Source organism: Oncorhynchus kisutch, linkage group LG19, assembly GCF_002021735.2.
Source record: "Oncorhynchus kisutch isolate 150728-3 linkage group LG19, Okis_V2, whole genome shotgun sequence".
NCBI lineage: Eukaryota > Metazoa > Chordata > Actinopteri > Salmoniformes > Salmonidae > Oncorhynchus > Oncorhynchus kisutch.
In genome coordinates, this window is record NC_034192.2 from 59302529 (window position 1) to 59323945 (window position 21417).

The 21417-nt window shown below is 49.5% G+C and overlaps 1 protein-coding gene across 1 annotated transcript in view; it reads left to right on the forward strand.

The window, feature by feature from the left end:
* Window positions 1-21150, forward strand: part of LOC109878351 (cyclin-J-like) — a 36645-nt gene extending 15495 nt beyond the window's left edge. Inside the window, exons 4-6 of the mRNA XM_031798097.1 lie at window positions 16113-16412; window positions 16826-16985; window positions 17596-21150. Of these exons, the coding sequence (XP_031653957.1) occupies window positions 16113-16412; window positions 16826-16985; window positions 17596-18133 (998 nt within the window). The 3' untranslated portion in view covers window positions 18134-21150. The remainder of the gene's footprint in view (window positions 1-16112; window positions 16413-16825; window positions 16986-17595) is intronic.
* The last annotated feature ends 267 nt before the right edge of the window (window positions 21151-21417 follow it).

Here is a 21417-nt window from a genome sequence, read left to right on the forward strand (position 1 = left end):
ACCTTGTCAGCTCGGGAATTTGATCTAGCAACCTTTCGGTTACTGGCCCAATGTTCTAACCACTAGGCTCCCTGATGCCCCAGGAGACTATCGTTCTGGTTCTATAGATGTATTTAGTTTCTTACACAAATACCAGGGTAGGACTGAAATATAATGCCATTTTAGTTATTGATTAGTGTTTTGCTTTAGGGAGGGGGGGGGAAGAAAGTCACCATCACCCCCCCACACACACACACATCCTCGCCCAGATAGGCAGGACATGAGATGAGATCCCCCCCCCCCCCCAGGACTCTTCCTGGTCACCCAAGCGTTAGGCTCTAGAGGTCAGAATGGGTCTACATTGTGTGAACCGGCGGAGCCTAGGGGATTGGGAGGGGGTTGTGGCGGAGCCTAGGGGATTGGGAGGGGGTTGTGGCGGAGCCTAGGGGATTGGGAGGGGGTTGTGGCGGAGCTGTGGCAAATTTCATCTGAAAGAAAGACGAGCCGGCAAATTTAAAGGAGTTTTAAAGAGAGGACAGAATTCCTCCAGAGCCGTTGACCGAGAGAGAGTCTGACACAGACCTAGAGAGAGTTATACAGAGCCTTCAAAGTATTCACACCCCTTGACTTCTTTCACATTTTGTTGTTAAAGCCTGAATTGAAATTGCTATTGTTTTCCACTGGCCTACATCCCATAATGGCAAAGTGGAATGATTCTTCTTCTTTCACTTGAACTTTTAACTCATTTTAAATTAAAAAAATTAAAAGCTGAAATGTCTTGAGTCAATAAGTATTCAACATGGAAAGCCTAAATAAGTTCAGGAGTAAACATTTACTCAAGTTGCATGGACTCACCCTGTGTGTAATGTTAGTGTTTTTAATTCTTTTTGAGTGACTACCTCATCTCTGTACATATTTAGTTATCTGTAAGGTCCCTCAGTTGAGCAGTGAATATCAAACACTGATTCAACCACAAAGACCAGGGGTGTTTTCCAATGCCTTCGTGGCTGCATCATGTTATTGGTATTGCTTGTAAACATTTACTGGGGAGTTTTTCAGGATATAAAGAAACTGAATGGAGCTAAGCACAGGCGAACTCCTAGAGGAAAACCTGGTCCAATCTGCCTTCTACCAGACACTGGGAGATTAATTCACTGTTCAGCAAGACAATAACCTGAATCACAAGGCCAAATCTACACTGGAGTTGCTTACAAAGAGGGTGAATGTTCCTGAGTGGCCGAGTTAGTTTTTACTTCAATCTACTTGGAAATCTATGGTAAGACCTGAATTTTTTTTTTTAGTAATGATTAACAACCAATTTGACAAAGATTGAAGAATTTAGAAAAGAATAATGGGTAAATGTTACACAATCCAGGTGTGGAAAGCTCTGAGACCCAGAAAGATTCGCACCTCTGGCAGTGATTACAGCTGTTTCTACAAAGTATTCACTCAGGTGTGTGAATACTTACATAAATTAGATATTTCTGTCATTTTGACCCCCCCCCCAAAATAAAATATACGTTTTCACTTTGTCATTATGGGGTATTGTATGTAGATGGGTGAGAGGGAGAAAATATATTCATCCATTTTGAATTCAGGCTGTAACACAACAAAATGTGGAATAAGTCAAGGGGTATGAATTATTTTTGAAGGCAGTGAATCTACTAGGCTTGTGAAAGGGGATTGGTGGATATTTTGATTTATTGTTACTGTTTCTGGCTGTAGAAGTGAGCTCTTTTAAAAAAAAAAAAATGTTTTATTGAATCATCTATGTCTAGTTTATAGGCTAGCAGTGCTGACATACTCTTTCCCCTTCACATGAACTCCTTCAGAAGACTGAGGGGATTGTTTTAATGAAGACTGCAGTGACTGGATGGAGCAGTGTGGTCATTGATAGAAATCAATACAGTCTGTCTCTGTGGGTGAGGTAGAGGGGAACACTGTAATGGTCGTCTCCTTTCCCCTTAGTGGAACATAAGTGATGGCTGCAACAGTAGTTATGTTTTTTCTTCATCCCTCGAACTCTAGTGAAGAGCATTCTCATGTTTCTAAACTCCTTCAGCAGTAGTCTAACCCCCCCAGCAGGTTCTCATGTTTCTAAACTCCTTCAGCAGTAGTCTAACCCCCCCAGCAGGTTCTCATGTTTCTAAACTCCTTCAGCAGTAGTCTAATACACCCAGCAGGTTCTCATGTTTCTAAACTCCTTCAGCAGTAGTCTAACCCCCCCAGCAGGTTCTCATGTTTCTAAACTCCTTCAGCAGTAGTCTAACCCCCCCAGCAGGTTCTCATGTTTCTAAACTCCTTCAGCAGTAGTCTAACCCCCCCAGCAGGTTCTCATGTTTCTAAACTCCTTCAGCAGTAGTCTAATACCCCCAGCAGGTTCTCATGTTTCTAAACACCTTCAGCAGTAGTCTAACCCCCCCCCCCCCCCCCAGCAGGTTCTCAGGGTTCTAAACTCCTTCAGCAGTAGTCTAATACCTCCAGCAGGTTCTCAGGGTTCTAAACTCCTTCAGCAGCACACCTGAGAAGAGAGGGGACATGCTACATCCTGCTGTTCGTACCTTTTGACCCCTCTCTGGGTGTGCTCTACTGCCTCATCACACACATCCACAGGGCCGACTCTCAGCCCTCTGCAAGGCAGTGCTCATGAGGGCTGTAGCGATCTCGATGGGACGGTAAAGGAGAGGAGACCTATAGTTTCAGAAGTGGACAGGCAGGCACTTGGCTCATCAAAGGAAGCATTGACTCCAACTGTAAGCTGAGGAATGAACTGTTTATCTCTCACACATGCATACAGCTCATAGGTTAGTCACTGTGTTAATCTTGACATGAAATGGGACAGGTTGTGTAGAAAGCACATTGTCCCTATGAGTTCTACCTCCTTTCAGAAATGTAGGTTCAGCTTGAGTAGGTTTTGTGCGTCACTTGTCTTTAATAATAACACGCACAATCAACAGCTAATACAAGTAGTAAATCAAAGAGCCATCATTGAAGACGATGAGAAGACTGACAACACAATGTCCCTACCCGTCCCCTAACCCTACCAGGATGAAAAGAGGGTTTTGAAGAGATGCTGATGGCTGTTCATGGCTGCGCCTGTGGACACAGGAGTCCAGCAGACAGACTAGGTTACTAGCCTATAGGATATGATGGTGAATGGGGAAGTGTAGACTGACACTGGTTCTGGGCTGGGTGGGAGTGAACAGAACAGCAGTTATTGTTTCCTGTTCTGGTTGTGAGATGCCATTACAGCCTATGTGTTAACTGCCACCTGAGACCTGCTATCGTCTGCTGGCTGGGTTCTCTGTTTCTCCTTTACAGGGATAATGGCAGACTACAGCATCAGAAGTAAAACTGACACTGTGTGTGTGTGTGTGTGTGTGTGTTGGCTGGCCTTGAGACAAAGGGGAGGAAGGGAGTTAGAGAGTAGGGGCGAGTTGGAGAATGGGGAAAGAGGGGAGAGAATCTGAAGTCAAATGTCTACTGTTTGCTGATGAACTGGTGCTTCTGTCCCTAACCAAGGAGGGCCTACAGCAGCACCTAGATCTGTCCCCAACCAAGGAGGGCCTACAGCAGCACCTAGATCTGTCCCCAACCATAATGGCATTCCAAAAAAGGTCCAGTTGCCAAGACAACAAATACAAATTCCATCTAGACACTGCCATGGAGCACACAAACTATACATACCTCAGCCTAAACATCAGCGCCACAGGTAACTTCCACAAAGCTGTGAACGAGCTGAGAGACGAGGCAAGAGGGGCCTTCTATGCCATAAAAAGGAACATAAAATTCAACATACCAATTAGGACCTGGCTAAAAATACTTGAATCAGTCATAGAGCCCATTGACCTAGGAGTAAAGAGAGGGGAAGAGACCTAGGAGTAAAGAGAGGGGGAGAGACCTAGGAGTAAAGAGAGGGGGAGAGACCTAGGAGTAAAGAGAGGGGAAGAGACCTAGGAGTAAAGAGAGGGGGAGAGACCTAGGAGTAAAGAGAGGGGGAGAGACCTAGGAGTAAAGAGAGGGGGAGAGACCTAGGAGTAAAGAGAGGGGGAGAGACCTAGGAGTAAAGAGAGGGGGAGAGACCTAGGAGTAAAGAGGGGGGGAGAGACCTAGGAGTAAAGAGAGGGGGAGAGACCTAGGAGTAAAGAGAGGGGAAGAGACCTAGGAGTAAAGAGAGGGGGAGAGACCTAGGAGTAAAGAGAGGGGGAGAGACCTAGGAGTAAAGAGAGGGGGAGAGACCTAGGAGTAAAGAGAGGGGAAGAGACCTAGGAGTAAAGAGAGGGGGAGAGACCTAGGAGTAAAGAGAGGGGGAGAGACCTAGGAGTAAAGAGAGGGGGAGAGACCTAGGAGTAAAGAGAGGGGGAGAGACCTAGGAGTAAAGAGAGGGGGAGAGACCTAGGAGTAAAGAGAGGGGGAGAGACCTAGGAGTAAAGAGAGGGGGAGGGAGAAAGGGAAGAGGGGGAGAGACCTAGGAGTAAAGAGAGATGGAGGGAGAAAGGGAAGAGGGGGAGAGACCTAGGAGTAAAGAGAGATGGAGGGAGAAAGGGAAGAGGGGGAGAGAGACCCTAGGAGTAAGAGAGATGGAGGAGAAAGGGAAGAGGGGGAGAGACCTAGGAGTAAAGAGAGATGGAGGGAGAAAGGGAAAGGAGAGGGGGAGAGACCTAGGAGTAAAGAGAGGGGAAGAGACCTAGGAGTAAAGAGAGGGGGAGAGACCTAGGAGTAAAGAGAGGAGGGGGAGAGACCTAGGAGTAAAGAGAGATGGAGGGAGAAAGGAAAGAGGGGGAGAGACCTAGGAGTAAAGAGATGGAGGGAGAAAGGGAAGAGGGGGAGAGACCTAGGAGTAAAGAGATGGAGGGAGAAAGGGAAGAGGGGGAGAGACCTAGGAGTAAAGAGAGATGGAGGGAGAAAGGGAAGAGGGGGGAGAGACCTAGAGTAAAGAGCGGGGAAGAGACTAGGAGTAAAGAGAGAGTGGGGGGGAGGAAAGGGAAGAGGGGGAGAGACCTAGGAGTAAAGAGAGATGGAGGGAGAAAGGGAAGAGGGGGAGAGACCTAGGAGTAAAGAGAGATGGAGGGAGAAAGGGAAGAGGGGGAGAGACCTAGGAGTAAAGAGAGATGGAGGGAGAAAGGGAAGAGGGGGAGAGACCTAGGAGTAAAGAGATGGAGGGAGGAAAGGGAAGAGGGGGAGAGACCTAGAGTAAAGAGGAGATGGGGGGAGAAAGGGAAGAGGGGAGAGACCTAGGAGTAAAGAGAGATGGAGGGAGAAAGGGAAGAGGGGGAGAGGACCTAGGCTTAAAGAGAGATGGAGGAGGAGAAAGGGAAGAGGGGGGAGTAAGAAGACCCTAGGAGTAAAGAGAGGGGAAAGAAGAGACCCTAGGAGTAAGAGAGGGGAGAGACCTAGGAGTAAAGAGAGGAGGGGGAGAGACCTAGGAGTAAAGAGAGATGGGGGGAGAAAGGGAAGAGGGGGAGAGGACCTAGGAGTAAAGAGAGATGGAGGGGAGAAAGGGAAGAGGGGGAGAGACCTAGGAGTAAAGAGAGATGGAGGGAGAAAGGGAGGAAAGGAAGAGGGGAGAAGACCTAGGAGTAAAGAGAGGGGAAGAGACCTAGGAGTAAAGAGAGGGGGAGAGGACCTAGGGAGTAAAGAGAGGAGGGGGAGAGGACCTAGGAGTAAAGAGAGATGGGGGGGAGAAAGGGAAAGAGGGGGAGAGACCTAGGAGTAAAGAGAGATGGAGGGAGAAAGGGAAGAGGGGGAGAGACCCTAGGTAGTAAAGAGAAGAATGGAGGGAGAAAGGGAAAGAGGGGATGAGACCTAGGAGTAAAGAGAGATGGAGGGAGAAAGGGAAGAGGGAAGGACCTAGGAGTAAGACGAGGGGAAGAGACCTAGGAGTAAAGAGAGGGAAGAGACCTCGAGAGACCTAGGGAGTAAAGAGAGGGGGAGAGGACCTAGAGAGTAAAGAGTAAGAGAGGGGAGATACCTAGGAGTAAAGAGAGGGGAGAGACCTAGGAGTAAAGATGAGGGGGAGAGACCTAGGAGTAAAGAGAGGGGGAGAGACCTTAGGAGTAAAGAGAGGGGGGAGAGGACCTAGGAGTAAAGCGAGGGGAGAGTACCTAGGAGTAAACGATGAGGGGGGAGAGACCTAGGAGTAAAGATGACGGGGGGAGAGACCTAGGAGTAAAGACGAGGGGGAGAGACTAGGAAGTAAAGAGAGGGGGAGAGACCTAGGAGCTAAAGAGAGGGGGAGAGAGGACCTAGGAGATAATGAAGATGGGGGACCCGAGACATAGGCACGTAAAGACGAGGGGAGAGACCTAGGAGTAAAGAGAGGGGGAGAAGACCTAGGAGCTAAAGATGAGGGGGAGAAGAGACTCCTAGGCGTTAAAGAGAGGGGAGGAGAGACTATGAGTAAAGGACGTAGGGTGAGAGACCTAGGAGTAAAGTAGAGATGGAGGGAGAAAGGGAAGAGGGGGAGAGGACCTAGGAGTAAAGAGAGATGGAGGGAGAAAGGGAAGAGGGGGAGAGACCTAGGAGTAAAGAGATGGAGGGAGAAAGGGAAGAGGGGGAGAGACCTAGGAGTAAAGAGATGGAGGGAGAAAGGGAAGAGGGGGAGAGACCTAGGAGTAAAGAGATGGAGGGAGAAAGGGAAGAGGGGGAGAGACCTAGGAGTAAAGAGATGGAGGGAGAAAGGGAAGAGGGGGAGAGACCTAGGAAGTAAAGAGATGGAGGGAGAAAGGGAAGAGGGGGAGAGACCTAGGAGTAAAGCGAGATGGAGGGAGAAAGGGAAGGGAGGGGGAGAGACCTAGGAGTAAAGAGAGATGGAGGGAGAAAGGGAAAGAGGGGGAGAGACCTAGGAGTAAAGAGCGGGGAAGAGACCTAGGAGTAAAGAGAGATGGGGGGAGAAAGGGAAGAGGGGGAGAGACCTAGGAGTAAGAGAGATGGAGGGAGAAAGGGAAGAGGGGGAGAGACCTAGGAGTATAAGAGAGAATGGAGGGAGAAAGGGAAGAGGGGGAGAGGACCTAGGAGTAAACAGAGATGGAGGGGAGAAAGGGAAGAGGGGGAGAGACCTAGGAAGTAAGAGATGGAGGGGAGAAAGGGAAGAGAGGGGAGAGACCTAGGAGTAAAGAGAGGGAAGAGACCTAGGAAGTAAAGAGAGGGGGAGAGACCTGGAGTAAAAGAGATGGGGGGGAGACCTAGGAGTAAAGAGAGGGGAGAGACCTAGAGTAAAGAGAGGGGGAGAGACCTAGGAGTAAGAGAGGGGGAGAGACTAGGAGTTAAAGAGAGGGGAGAGACCTAGGAGTAAAGAGAGGGGGAGAGACCTAGGAGTAAAGAGAGATGGGGGGAGAAAGGGAAGAGGGGGAGAGACCTAGGAGTAAGAGAGGGGGAGAGACCTAGGAGTAAAGAGAGGGGGAGGAGACCTAGGAGTAAAGAGAGATGGGGGGAGAAAGGGAAGAGGGGGGAGAGACCTAGGGAGTAAAGAGCGGGGAAGAGACCTAGAGTAAAGAGAGATGGGGGGAGAAAGGGAAGAGGGGAGAGAGACCTAGGAGTAAAGAGAGATGGAGGGAGAAAGGGAAGAGGGGGAGAGACCTAGGAGTAAAGAGAGATGGAGGGAGAAAGGGAAGAGGGGGAGAGACCTAGGAGTAAAGAGAGATGGAGGGAGAAAGGGAAGAGGGGGAGAGACCTAGGAGGTAAAGAGATGGAGGGAGAAAGGGAAGAGGGGGAGAGACCTAGGAGTAAAGAGAGATGGGGGAGAAAGGGAAGAGGGGGAGAGACCTAGGAGTAAAGAGAGATGGAGGGAGAAAGGGAAGAGGGGGAGAGACCTAGGAGTAAAGAGAGATGGAGGGAGAAAGGGGAAGAGGGGGGAGAGACCTAGGAGTAAAGAGAGGGGAAGAGACCTAGGAGTAAAGAGAGGGGAGAGACCTAGGAGTAAAGAGAGGAGGGGGAGAGACCTAGGAGTAAAGAGAGATGGGGGGGAAGAAAGGAAGAGGGGGAGAGACCTAGGAGTAAAGAGAGATGGAGGGAGAAAGGGAAGAGGGGGAGAGGAGACCTAGGAGTAAAGAGAGATGGAGGGAGAAAGGGAAGAGGGGGAGAGACCTAGGAGTAAAGAGAGGGGGAAGAGACCTAGGAGTAAAGAGAGGGGGAGAGACCTAGGAGTAAAGAGAGGAGGGGGAGAGACCTAGGAGTAAAGAGAGATTGGGGGGGGAGAAAGGGAAGAGGGGGAGAGACCTAGGAGTAAAGAGAGATGGAGGGAGAAAGGGAAGAGGGGGAGAGACCTAGGAGTTAAAGAGAGATGGAGGGAGAAAGGGAAGAGGGGGAGAGACCTAGGAGTAAAGAGAGATGGAGGGAGAAAGGGAAGAGGGGGAGAGACCTAGGAGTAAAGAGAGGGAAGAGAGACCTAGGAGTAAAGAGAGGGGGAGAGGACCTAGGAGTAAAGAGAGGGGGAGAGACTAGGAGTAAAGAGAGGGGGAGAGACCTAGGAGTAAAGAGAGGGGGGAGAGACCCTAGGAGGTAAAGAGAGGGGAGAGACCTAGGAGTAAAGAGAGGGGGAGAGACCTAGGAGTTAAAGAGAGGGGGAGAGACCTAGGAGTAAAGAGAGGGGAGAGACCTAGGAGTAAAGAGAGGGGGAGAGACCTAGGAGGTAAAGAGAGGGGGAGAGACTAGGAGTAAAGATGAGTGGGAGAGAGAGACCTAGGACGTAAGAGAGGGGGAGAGACCTAGGAGTAAAGAGAGATGGAGGGAGAAAGGGAAGAGGGGGAGAGACCTAGGAGTAAAGAGAGATGTGGAGGGAGAGAAAGGGAAGAGGGGGAGAGACCTAGGAGTAAAGAGAGATGGAGGGAGAAAGGGAAGAGGGGGAGAGACCTAGGAGAAAGAGATGGAGGGAGGAAAGGGAAGAGGGGGAGAGACCTAGGAGTAAAGAGATGGAGGAGAGAAAGGAAGAGGGGGAGAGACCTAGGAGTAAAGAGATGGAGGGAGAAAGGGAAGAGGGGAGAGACCTAGGAGTAAAGAGATGGGGGAGAAAGGGAAGAGGGGAGAGACCTAGGAGTAAAGAGAGATGGAGGGAGAAAGGAAGAGGGGAGAGAGACCTAGGAGTAAAGAGAGATGGAGGGAGAAAGGGAAGAGGGGGAGAGACCTAGGAGTAAAGAGCGGGGAAGAGACCTAGGAGTAAAGAGAGATGGGGGGAGAAAGGGAAGAGGGGGAGAGACCTAGGAGTAAAGAGAGATGGAGGGAGAAAGGGAAGAGGGGGAGAGACCTAGGAGTAAAGAGAGATGGAGGGAGAAAGGGAAGAGGGGGGAGAGACCTAGGAGTAAACAGAGATGGAGGGAGAAAGGGAAGAGGGGGAGAGACCTAGGAGTAAAGAGATGGAGGGAGAAAGGGAAGAGGGGGGAGAGACTAGGAGTAAAGAGAGGGGAAGAGACCTAGGAGTAAAGGAGGGGAAGAGACCTAGGGATAAAGAGAGATGGGGAGACCTAGGAGTTAAAGAGAGGGGAAGAGACCTAGGAGTAAGAGAGGGGAGGAGACCTAGGAGTAAGAGAGGGGGAGAGACCTAGGAGTAAAGAGAGGGAGAGACCTAGGAGTAAAGAGAGGGGGAGAGACCTAGGAGTAAAGAGAGGGGGGAGAGACCTAGGAGTAAGAGAGGGGGAGAGACCTAGGAGTAAAGAGAGGGGGAGAGACCTAGGAGTTAAAGAGAGGGGGAGAGACCTAGGAGTAAAGAGAGGGGGAGAGACCTAGGAGTAAAGAGAGGGGGAGAGACCTAGGAGTAAAGAGAGGGGGAGAGACCTAGGAGTAAAGAGAGGGGGAGAGGACCTAGGAGTAAAGAGAGGGGGAAGAGACCTAGGAGTAAAGAAGAGGGGGAGAGACCTAGGAGTAAAGAGAGGGGAGAGACCTAGGAGTAAAGAGAGGGGGAGAGACCTAGGAGTAAAGAGAGGGGGAGAAGACCTAGGAGTAAAGACGGAGGGGGAGAGACCTAGGAGTAAAGAGAGATGGGGGGAGAAAGGGAAGGGGGAGAGACCTAGGAGTAAAGAGAGGGGGAGAGACCAAGGAGTAAAGAGATGGGGAGAGAGACCTAGGAGTAAAGAGAGGGGGAGAGACCTAGGAGTAAAGAGAGATGGGGGGAGAAAGGGAAGAGGGGGGAGAGACCTAGGAGTAAAGAGAGGGGGAGAGACCTAGGAGTAAAGAGAGGGGAGAGAGACCTAGGAGTAAAGAGAGGGGGAGAGACCTAGGAGTAAAGAGAGGGGGAGAGACCTAGGAGTAAAGAGAGATGGGGGGAGAAAGGGAAGAGGGGGAGAGACCTAGGAGTAAAGAGAGGGGGAGAGACCAAGGAGTAAAGAGAGATGGAGGGAGAAAGGGAAGAGGGGGAGAGGACCTAGGAGTAAAGAGAGGGGAAGAGACCTAGGAGTAAAGAGAGGGGGAGAGACCTAGGAGTAAAGAGAGGAGGGGGAGAGACCTAGGAGTAAAGAGAGATGGGGGGGAGAAAGGGAAGAGGGGGAGAGACCTAGGAGTAAAGAGAGATGGAGGGAGAAAGGGAAGAGGGGGAGAGACCTAGGAGTAAAGAGAGATGGAGGGAGAAAGGGAAGAGGGGGAGAGACCTAGGAGTAAAGAGAGATGGAGGGAGAAAGGGAAGAGGGGAGAGACCTAGGAGTAAAGAGAGGGGAAGAGACCTAGGAGTAAAGAGAGGGGAAGAGACCTAGGAGTAAAAGAGAGGGGGAGAGACCTAGGAGTAAAGAGAGGGGGAGAGACCTAGGAGTAAAGAGAGGGGAGAGACCTAGGAGTAAAGAGAGGGGGAGAGACCTAGGAGTAAAGAGAGGGGGGAGAGACCTAGGAGTAAAGAGAGGGGGAGAGACCTAGGAGTAAAGAGAGGGGGAGAGACCTAGGAGTAAAGAGAGGGGAGAGACCTAGGAGTAAAGAGAGGGGGAGGAGAGACCTAGGAGTAAAGAGAGGGGGAGAGACCTAGCAGAGTAACCTAAAGAGAAGATGGGGGGAGAAAGGAAGAGGGGGAGAGACCTAGGAGTAAAGAGAGGGGGAGAGACCTAGGAGTAAAGAGAGGGGGAGAGACCTAGGAGTAAAGAGAGGGGGAGAGACCTAGGAGTAAAGAGAGATGGGGGGAGAAAGGGAAGAGGGGAGAGGACCTAGGAGTAAAGAGAGGGGGAGAGACCTAGGCAGTAAAGAGAGGGGGAGAGACCTAGGAGTAAAGAGAGGGGGAGAGACCTAGGAGTAAAGAGAGGGGGAGAGACCTAGGAGTAAAGAGAGGGGGAGAGACCTAGGAGTAAAGAGAGGGGAAGAGACCTAGGAGTAAAGAGAGGGGAAGAGACCTAGGAGTAAGAGAGGGGAAGAGACCTAGGAGTAAAGAGAGGGGAAGAGACCTAGGAGTAAAGAGAGGGGAAGAGACCTAGGAGTAAAGAGAGGGGAGAGACCTAGGAGTAAAGAGAGGGGGGAGAGACCTAGGAGTAAAGAGAGGGGAGAGACCTAGGAGTAAAGAGAGATGGGGGGGAGAAAGGGAAGAGGGGGAGAGACCTAGGAGTAAAGAGAGGGGGAGAGACCTAGGAGTAGTAAAGAGAGGGGGAGAGACCTAGGAGTAAAGAGAGATGGGGGGGAGAAAGGGAAGAGGGGGAGAGACCTAGTAGTAAAGAGAGGGGGAGAGACAAGGAGTAAAGAGAGATGGAGGAGAGAAAGGGAAGAGGGGGAGAGGACCTAGGAGTAAAGAGAGATGGAGGGAGAAGGGAAGAGGGGGAGAGACCTAGGAGTAAAGAGAGATGGAGGGAGAAAGGGAAGAGGGGAGAGACCTAGGAGTAAAGAGAGATGGAGGGCGAAAGGGAAGAGGGGGAGAGACTAGGAGTAAAGAGAGATGGAGGGAGAAGGAAGAGGGGGAGAGACCTAGGAGTAAAGAGAGGGGGAGAGACCTTAGGAGTAAAGAGAGGGGGAGAGACCTAGGAGTAAAGAGAGGGGGAGAGACCTAGGAGTAAAGAGAGGGGGAGAGACCTAGGAGTAAAGAGAGGGGGAGAGACCTAGGAGTAAGAGAGGGGGAGAGACCTAGGAGTAAAGAGAGGGGGAGAGACCTAGGAGTAAGAGAGGGGAGAGACCTAGGAGTAAAGAGAGGGGGAGAGACCTAGGAGTAAAGAGAGGGGGAGAGATCTAGGAGTAAAGGAGGGGGAGAGACCTAGGAGTAAAGAGAGGGGGAGAGACCTAGGAGTAAAGAGAGGGGGAGAGATCTAGGAGTAAAGAGAGGGGGAGAGACCTAGGAGTAAAGAGAGGGGGAGAGACCTAGGAGTAAAGAGAGGGAGAGACCTAGGAGTAAAGAGAGGAGGGGGAGAGACCTAGGAGTAAAGAGAGATGGAGGGAGAAAGGGAAGAGGGGGAGAGACCTAGGAGTAAAGAGAGGAGGGGGAGAGACCTAGGAGTAAAGAGAGATGGAGGGAGAAGGGAAGAGGGGGAGAGACCAAGGAGTAAAGAGAGATGGAGGGAGAAAGGGAAGAGGGGGAGAGACCTAGGAATAAAGAGAGATGGAGGAGAGAAAGGGAAGAGGGGGAGAGACCTAGGAGTAAAGAGAGATTGAGGGAGAAAGGGAAGAGGGGGAGAGACCTAGGAGTAAAGAGAGATGGAGGGAGAAAGGGAAGAGGGGGAGAGACCTAGGAGTAAAGAGAGGAGGGGGAGAGACCTAGGAGTAAAGAGAGATGGAGGGAGAAAGGGAAGAGGGGGAGAGACCTAGAGTAAAGAGAGATGGAGGGAGAAAGGGAAGAGGGGGAGAGACCTAGGAGTAAAGAGAGATGGAGAAGAGGGGGAGAGACCAAGGAGTAAAGAGAGATGGAGGGAGAAAGGGAAGAGGGGGAGAGACCTAGGAGTAAAGAGAGATGGAGGGAGAAAGGGAAGAGGGGGAGAGACCTAGGAGTAAAGAGAGGGGAGAGACCTAGGAGTAAAGAGAGGAGGGGGAGAGACCTAGGAGTAAAGAGAGATGGAGGGAGTAAAGAGAGGAGGGGGAGAGACCTAGGAGTAAAGAGAGGAGGGGGAGAGACCTAGGAGTAAAGAGAGATGGAGGGAGAAAGGGAAGAGGGGGAGAGACCTAGGAGTAAAGAGAGATGGAGGGAGAAAGGGAAGAGGGGGAGAGACCTAGGAGTAAAGAGAGGGGGAGAGACCTAGGAGTAAAGAGAGGGGGAGAGACCTAGGAGTAAAGAGAGATGGAGGGAGAAAGGGAAGAGGGGGAGAGACCTAGGAGTAAAGAGAGATGGAGGGAGAAAGGGAAGAGGGGGAGAGACCTAGGAGTAAAGAGAGATGGAGGGAGAAAGGGAAGAGGGGGAGAGACCTATGAGTAAAGAGAGATGGAGGGAGAAAGGGAAGAGGGGGAGAGACCTAGGAGTAAAGAGAGGGGGAGAGACCTAGGAGTAAAGAGAGGAGGGGGAGAGACCTAGGAGTAAAGAGAGATGGAGGGAGAAAGGGAAGAGGGGGAGAGACCTAGGAGTAAAGAGAGGAGGGGGAGAGACCTAGGAGTAAAGAGAGATGGAGGGAGAAAGGGAAGAGGGGGAGAGACCTAGGAGTAAAGAGAGATGGAGGGAGAAAGGGAAGAGGGGGAGAGACCGAGCCAGTTTGATGGTGTAAGGACTAAACACTCTTCAAGGTGGATTACACCATCCTCCTTCCCCTTCAACTCTCCTGTCTTCGTTGCCATGAGGATAGTGCTGCGGTCAAAGCCAGTGTTGTTTTTGACCAACGACCTCTGGGATATTTTGAGATCCAGAAGGGTGTGTACATTTTTGTCCATAGACTGTTAATCCAAGTTGTTGGGTTTTAGGACTTCTTCAATAATACTCTAGTCTTGACTGTGGCATGGTCCTTCCAAACCCTGGGGAGGGTGACTGTGTTTTGAGCGTTGTCTTCTGTGTGTGTGGTTGTGTTAGTAACCTTGTCCATTCTTTGTTTTGAACAATGTTCCATTGTGTGTCAGTTGTCTATGAATGGACATTGTACACATTTCCTCAACATACATTTAGTCATACTTCTGTGGAGGTTAGGCCTAGTTGTCGTCTCCCTCATGTCAGTTTTCTCTGCCCTGAGGATGCCCCCCCCCCCCCCCCCCCACACACACAGTTTTCCCGCTGAAATGGGTTTATAGAAGAACCCGGAGGTTTATTAGGTGTTTTAGGGAAATATGCCAGAGTAACCTGACTCCTCCCCCTCTCTCCCCTTTTCACTGTGAGTGGGGGTGAGAAGGGAAGTTAAAGGCAAAATCATTGGTGCTCATTGGTAGTGAGGGTTCTGATCAGTAGGTTGCTGCTGGTAGTGAGGGTTCTGGTCAGTAGGTTGCTGCTGGTAGTGAGAGGGTTCTGGTCAGTAGGTTGCTGCTGGTAGTGAGAGGGTTCTGGTCAGTAGGTTGCTGTTGCTAGTGAGGGTTCTGGTCAGTAGGTTGCTGCTGGTAGTGTGAGGGTTCTGGTCAGTAGGTTGCTGCTGGTAGTGTGAGGGTTCTGGTCAGTAGGTTGCTGCTGGTAGTGAGAGGGTTCTGGTCAGTAGGTTGCTGCTGGTAGTGTGAGGGTTCTGGTCAGTAGGTTGCTGCTGGTAGTGTGAGGGTTCTGGTCAGTAGGTTGCTGCTGGTAGTGTGAGGGTTCTGGTCAGTAGGTTGCTGCTGGTAGTGTGAGGGTTCTGGTCAGTAGGTTGCTGCTGGTAGTGTGAGGGTTCTGGTCAGTAGGTTGCTGCTGGTAGTGTGAGGGTTCTGGTCAGTAGGTTGCTGCTGGTAGTGTGAGGGTTCTGGTCAGTAGGTTGCTGCTGGTAGTGAGAGGGTTCTGGTCAGTAGGTTGCTGCTGGTAGTGTGAGGGTTCTGGTCAGTAGGTTGCTGCTGGTAGTGTGAGGGTTCTGGTCAGTAGGTTGCTGCTGGTAGTGAGAGGGTTCTGGTCAGTAGGTTGCTGCTGGTAGTGTGAGGGTTCTGGTCAGTAGGTTGCTGCTGGTAGTGTGAGGGTTCTGGTCAGTAGGTTGCTGCTGGTAGTGTGAGGGTTCTGGTCAGTAGGTTGCTGCTGGTAGTGAGGGTTCTGGTCAGTAGGTTGCTGCTGGTAGTGTGAGGGTTCTGGTCAGTAGGTTGCTGCTGGTAGTGTGAGGGTTCTGGTCAGTAGGTTGCTGCTGGTAGTGTGAGGGTTCTGGTCAGTAGGTGCTGCTGGTAGTGTGAGGGTTCTGGTCAGTAGGGTTGCTGCTGGTAGTGTGAGGGTTCTGGTCAGTAGGTTGCTGCTGGTAGTGTGAGGGTTCTGGTCAGTAGGTTGCTGCTGGTAGTGTGAGGGTTCTGGTCAGTAGGTTGCTGCTGGTAGTGTGAGGCTTCTAGAGGGGATGAGGGATCAGATGCAGGGGGGGGGGGGGTTTAAAGGCTTTGGTTTTCAAATAAATCAGTATTTGTGTTATTCTACTACAACGCCCAATCAAGTCCCCCACGTCCTAAAAACACTGACAATAATGATGATGATGAGATCAAGGAAAACAGAGGATTATTATTATAAATAAATAAAAATCTGAACATTTGGAACAGCTGATAAATAATACCGGAGAGGCTGGTCGAACGAGAAGCCTTTATTACAGCATAACAAAGATTAACAGACGAATTTGTGAAATTGTTTATCCGACATGTGGTTGCGTGAGACTTGGTGCTCACAGAATCAGTAGACTGTTAATCAAACAGGCAACAGGATCAGGATCTGTCTTATTTCTGGAGATATGGATGATTTAATAACGCCATGATCATTTAGGCTATTGATTCTAGAATAAATTTGGGGTTTCTTCAGTTCTCACTTTTCTTGGACCATAGGACAGGGGCTGTTTTCTCATCTCATTCTGCTGCTGCCTCCACTGAATTGTTCTCAACACCAATATGCTGGTTAATTTTGCTACTATGCACTTCGCAACATGGTCTAGGAAAAAGCACCAATTCAACAGCGACCTGATGTGTTTTACAAACAAGGACTGCGACCACAATCCAAAGCGGGATTAGGTGCATTTGTTATAAAATATTACTCTCTCTCTGTCTGTCTCTGTCCCCCTCTCTCTCTGTCCCCCTCTCTCTCTGTCCCCCTCTCTCTCTGTCCCCCTCTCTCTCTGTCCCCCTCTCTCTCTGTCCCCCTCTCTCTCTGTCCCCCTCTCTCTCTGTCCCTCTCTCTCTCTGTCCCTCTCTCTCTCCTGTAGGTAAGTTTGAGGAGAGGGAGGACCGGGTACCTAAGTTGGAGCAGCTCAACTCCCTGGGCTTCATGTGTTCTCTGAACCTTGTTCTCAACAAGAGAGACCTCATCAAGATGGAGCTGCTGCTGTTGGAGACGTTCAGCTGGAACCTGTGTATGCCCACCCCGGCCCACTTCATAGACTACTACCTCCAGGCCTCGGTGCAGGAGGGAGACCTGTACAACGGCTGGCCTCTCTCCTCCCTCTCCAAGACCAAAACCTTTATGGACAAGTACACACACTACTTCCTGGAGGTGTCACTGCAAGGTGAGGGATGATGGAGGGATGATGGATGGATGGAGGGAGGGAAGGAAAAAAAAATAGAGGGACTTAGGAATATGTGCAGCCTCTTGTGCTTGTCACAATTTAATATAATGTTCCTCTAGAGACTAGACCATTTCTAACAGTCTCTGTGTTCCTCTAGAGACTAGACCATTTCTAACAGTCTCTGTGTTCCTCTAGAGACTAGACCATTTCTAACAGTCTGTGTGTTCCTCTAGACTAGACCATTTCTAACAGTCTGTGTGTTCCTCTAGACTAGACCATTTCTAACAGTCTGTGTGTTCCTCTAGACTAGACCATTTCTAACAGTCTGTGTGTTCCTCTAGACTAGACCATTTCTAACAGTCTGTGTTCCTCTAGAGAATAGACCATTTCTAACAGTCTGTGTGTTCCTCTAGACCATGCGTTCCTGAGTTTCCGGCCGTCTCAGGTGGCAGCAGCGTGCATAGCGGCGTCTCGTATCTGTCTCCAGATTTCTCCTAGCTGGACCACGTCTCTACATCTACTGACTGGCTACACCTGGGGCCACCTCACACACTGCATCAAACTCATGCTGCTGTAAGACACACACACACACACACACACACACACACACACACCTGGGGCCACCTCACACACTGCATCAAACTCATGCTGCTGTAAGTCTCACACACACACACACACACACACACACACACACACACACACACACACACACACACACACACACACACACACACCTGGGGCCACCTCACACACTGCATCAAACTCATGCTGCTGTAAGTCTCACACACACACACACACATCCACACACACACACCTGGGGCCACCTCACACACTGCATCAAACTCATGCTGCTGTAAGTCTCACACACACACACACATCCACACACACACACCTGGGGCCACCTCACACACTGCATCAAACTCATGCTGCTGTAAGTCTCACACACACACACACATCTGAGACCAATTGAATGCTTGTATGCACAGGGTTTTCTTTATTTGCAACTATTTTCTACATTATAGAATAACAGTGAAGACATCACAACTATGAAATAACACACAGAATTATGTAGTAACCAAAAAAGTGTTCAACAAATAAAAATGTATTTTATATTTGAGATTCTTCAAAGTAGCCACCCTTTGCCTTGATGACAGCATTGCACACTCTTGTCTCTCTTCCACAGTGCACATGACAGCGACATGAAGGAGGCCAACAAACCCAAATCAACCCCTCCGTTGTCTCGATCCGCCTCTCTCCAGTCTCACCCTCCTCTCTCCCACCTCTCCCCGGTCCCAGCCATCCAGAGACCAGCTACCTCCTCCTCCACCCCCCAGCAGCTCTTCTTCCAGCCCAGCCCAGTGGGCTTCCCACACCTCTCCCCCTCCCTGTCCCAGCTCCACGCACTAGCCGACTCCCAGGCTTTGGAGCCTGCTGGAGTCAACATGTCCCAGGACTTCCTCCAGAGCCACAGGATGGGGCTGCTCGCTGGGGCCAACACCATGACCTCCACAGCAGGGGCCTTCCCCTCCTATCCTAGCCTGACTTTGGGGCTGCAGCCTGGGGCTCGGGTGGCACCGCTGGCCTTGCAGGGCCCCATCTCCATGCAGGTAGCCTTGGCTGCGGAGCCGAGACACTGCCTCAGCATGGCCTACAGCCGGGGGTACCTGGGGGGCGTGGGCCCCCACCACACCTTCACGGCAGCGGGCTGCTTCGACAGATGACGCCAGGAGACGGAGGAGAGGATGAACAGCAAACCACCCCGAGCCAGGGACAGGGAGCGTTACAATCCTCTCCCATCACTACTTCCTCCACCTCTCCGGTCCCTGGCAGACCTCCTCTCTCTCTCCATCAGCACCCCGCCCCCCTCCTCGGCCGCCCCTTGCCCCGCGCCCCCCACCTTCAGACAGAGGCGGAGAGAAAGACTGCTCAAACGCAAGCAAAGGTCGAAGGGCACCGAGGACCCCATGGAAGTCATCACACTGACATGACGCCACTGACTGATGTTGAACACTGTGTTCTAATCACGTCACAGGAACGTGAAGCCAAATGGTCACCGTATGTCCCTGGTTAAGATGCTGTTATCACTGTGAACCAGAGGCAATGCAGCATGATTCCTCCTCAGTGCCTTCTGGGTTTTGACCAGAGTGATTTCTGTCTGAATTCAGCTGAAGTGCTGCTCGATCTCTCTCACTGTAATCAACTCCACTGAAGACGAGAAATAGGCCATTAAATTAAAGTTTTGAGCTGCTGAATTGGGAACAGTGGTATGACTTGTTATAAGCAGACATACCAGTGAGTTGAAGATGCAATGTCACTTGCTATGTCTGTGTGTGTGTGTGTGTGTGTATATATATCGGCTTTATATCACTCTTATGACAGTGAATAACTTGATTATGTCACTAAGTGCTACAGGGAGCCCTCTGAGAATTCCTACCCATAATCCTCAATGGATGGATAGGGAGGGGAGGCCAGAGTTCATTGTTCTGTCACTGCAGAGGAATTCCACAGTTAACACACCTGTCATGTTTTGGTTCTCTTCCCATTCTCCTTCCTTTTTGAGCGAGAGAGAGTATTAATGTAGCATTCTAATTCTATGCTTGGAACTTTGTTGATGTGTAAATAATGACATGCTGCTGCCTTCTCTATGAACTGATGGTTCTGTGTGAGCTGAAGACTTGTTCCCATGAACCACAGTGTGTATCAGGGACTTGATGTAACAGATTACTTGAATACGATGCCATTGAAACGGGACGTACATTTTTAATTTAAGTTGTTGCTTTATTTTATTTTCCTTGGTTGTTTTTGTTTAGTTTTTTTATACCCGTGTGAAACATTTTTTACGTTTTAATTTGTATTTTAAATGTAAAAAGCCATTGTATAGCAACTGAATATTCAGGCTCAGGTTGTTAGGCTGAGGATATCCAATCAGCCATCTCCTTATTGAGGAGGTTACCCAATCAGCTGTTTTCTTACTAGTTTGTGTGCTTTATGTAGATGCTAGCATGGCACCCAAGAGGGTTTCTCACTTCTCTCCCAGAGGAAGAGAACCTGCCTTTTTAAATGACATACTAAGATATATAAAACACACTGTTTGCATCCTGATGGAATCCGTGACCTCTCGGTCGATGAAACACCCAGCCCATCTGCAGCTTAATCACTAGTTGCTTCCCACATTTCCAAAACTTCCACTTCCTGCTGGAATGTAAACACATCCAGATTCCCCTTCTGCGTCACAGGCGGTTTCGCTGGTTACCGTGGCGATGGCCAACAATCTAAATCAGGGGGCTCACTCAGAAGGACAGTTGGAAGGTTACAGAATGTTTAGATGCCCATAACTGATCTAAACAGCACGTTTCTATCTGTTGTGCAGAGCAGGGAATGATGGAAGCTCTAGAAATCACATTTCTATCTGCAACAGTGTTAACTTCTGGTCCTTTTCTGTCGGTATGCTTTGAATGTGTACATTTTTACTATGGTTGTACCTTGTCCCCAACAGTTTTCATACTTGAACTATGCTGATACTACTACGGCTGTGTTCTGATTCTCAATGTTCTGGGCTTAGATATCGAGACACTTCCATTGAACACTGTGAAGCCTGGCTTTAGCAAGATATCTGGCAAGCATCTTTTTATAGCATAAACATACCTTACTGTAGTCTAGATTAGTATTTTACTACAAATGGAATGAAGGGCTTAGTAGGAACCAAATGCATCTTCCGGACTGATCTCTTCTGAACTGTCAATCCGACTCACTGTATGGTCATCACTACTTTTATAGACAAAAGGATTCTTCCTTTTAACTTCGTATAGTTTTTTTTAAAGTGCATTTGATTTAGTCTTGTTCTTCCTGTGTTAATAAAGATGGATGCGGTCGGTGTGGAGTACTAGGTCATATTCATTAGGCACCAAACAGAAGTGGAGTACTAGGTCATATTCATTAGGCACCAAACAGAAGTGGAGTACTAGGTCATATTCATTAGGCACCAAACAGAAGTGGAGTACTAGGTCATATTCATTAGGCACCAAACAGAAGTGGAGTACTAGGTCATATTCATTAGGCACCAAACAGAAGTGGAGTACTAGGTCATATTCATTAGGCACCAAATGGAAGTGGAGTACTAGGTCATATTCATTAGGCACCAAACAGAAGTGGAGTACTAGGTCATATTCATTAGGCACCAAACGGAAGAAGACTGACACAGGGAGGGACTAAATCAGATTTTTGTTTATTGGACAAGTTCGCTTTGGCTACGGTATGACCTATTGAATAAGACCCTGTTTTAAGTTTAAAAAACTATCTTCCCTCACTAAAAAGCTACTTCTCTCACTGAGGTCTCAAGGTTGTTTTGTTGACAGAACCATAGCATTAGAATAATTCATTCTGTTTATGGCTAGAACTCTTCTCACAGCCATCACTGTCTAGCCCTCACTACTGGTTCATCTTTCAGGACTTATTCTTTGACATTATTTTGTGATTTGACTCCATGTTGCTCCTTGCTGCCAGAAAGCAGAGAGCTCTGAACACATAACTATGTTGCATATTGCAGCCTTGACTGGTGTACTGCACATGTTGCTATAGCGATACTGTGCATTTTTCTATGTACACAGAACTGTGCTGATACCAAACAACCACACTACTTGTTATTTCATTCGACATGAGAAATGTCCCAGTATTTTTGTTGATAAAGGGGCTTTTATCAGATGAGCCATTGAAATAAACAACAAACTGAATATCTTCACTGAGTTGGTTTTTGTGCACCCAAGGGGAGGAGGAGGAGGGGCAGAAACCCTGGTCTAGCTGACTTAAACTGAGGGGGAGGAATATGAAGTATCCCTCAGAAATTTTTCTACAAATCAACTCTTCTCTTCAGTCCTCACACTCCACCCCCTCGTCTCATTCATCATTCAGCGTGGTCTGTGTTCTACGACATTCTGTCATAGAGGCCTTTTCATCACACACTGTCAGACGAGTGTTTTGTGAATGTGAACACTCAGTCGTCACACAG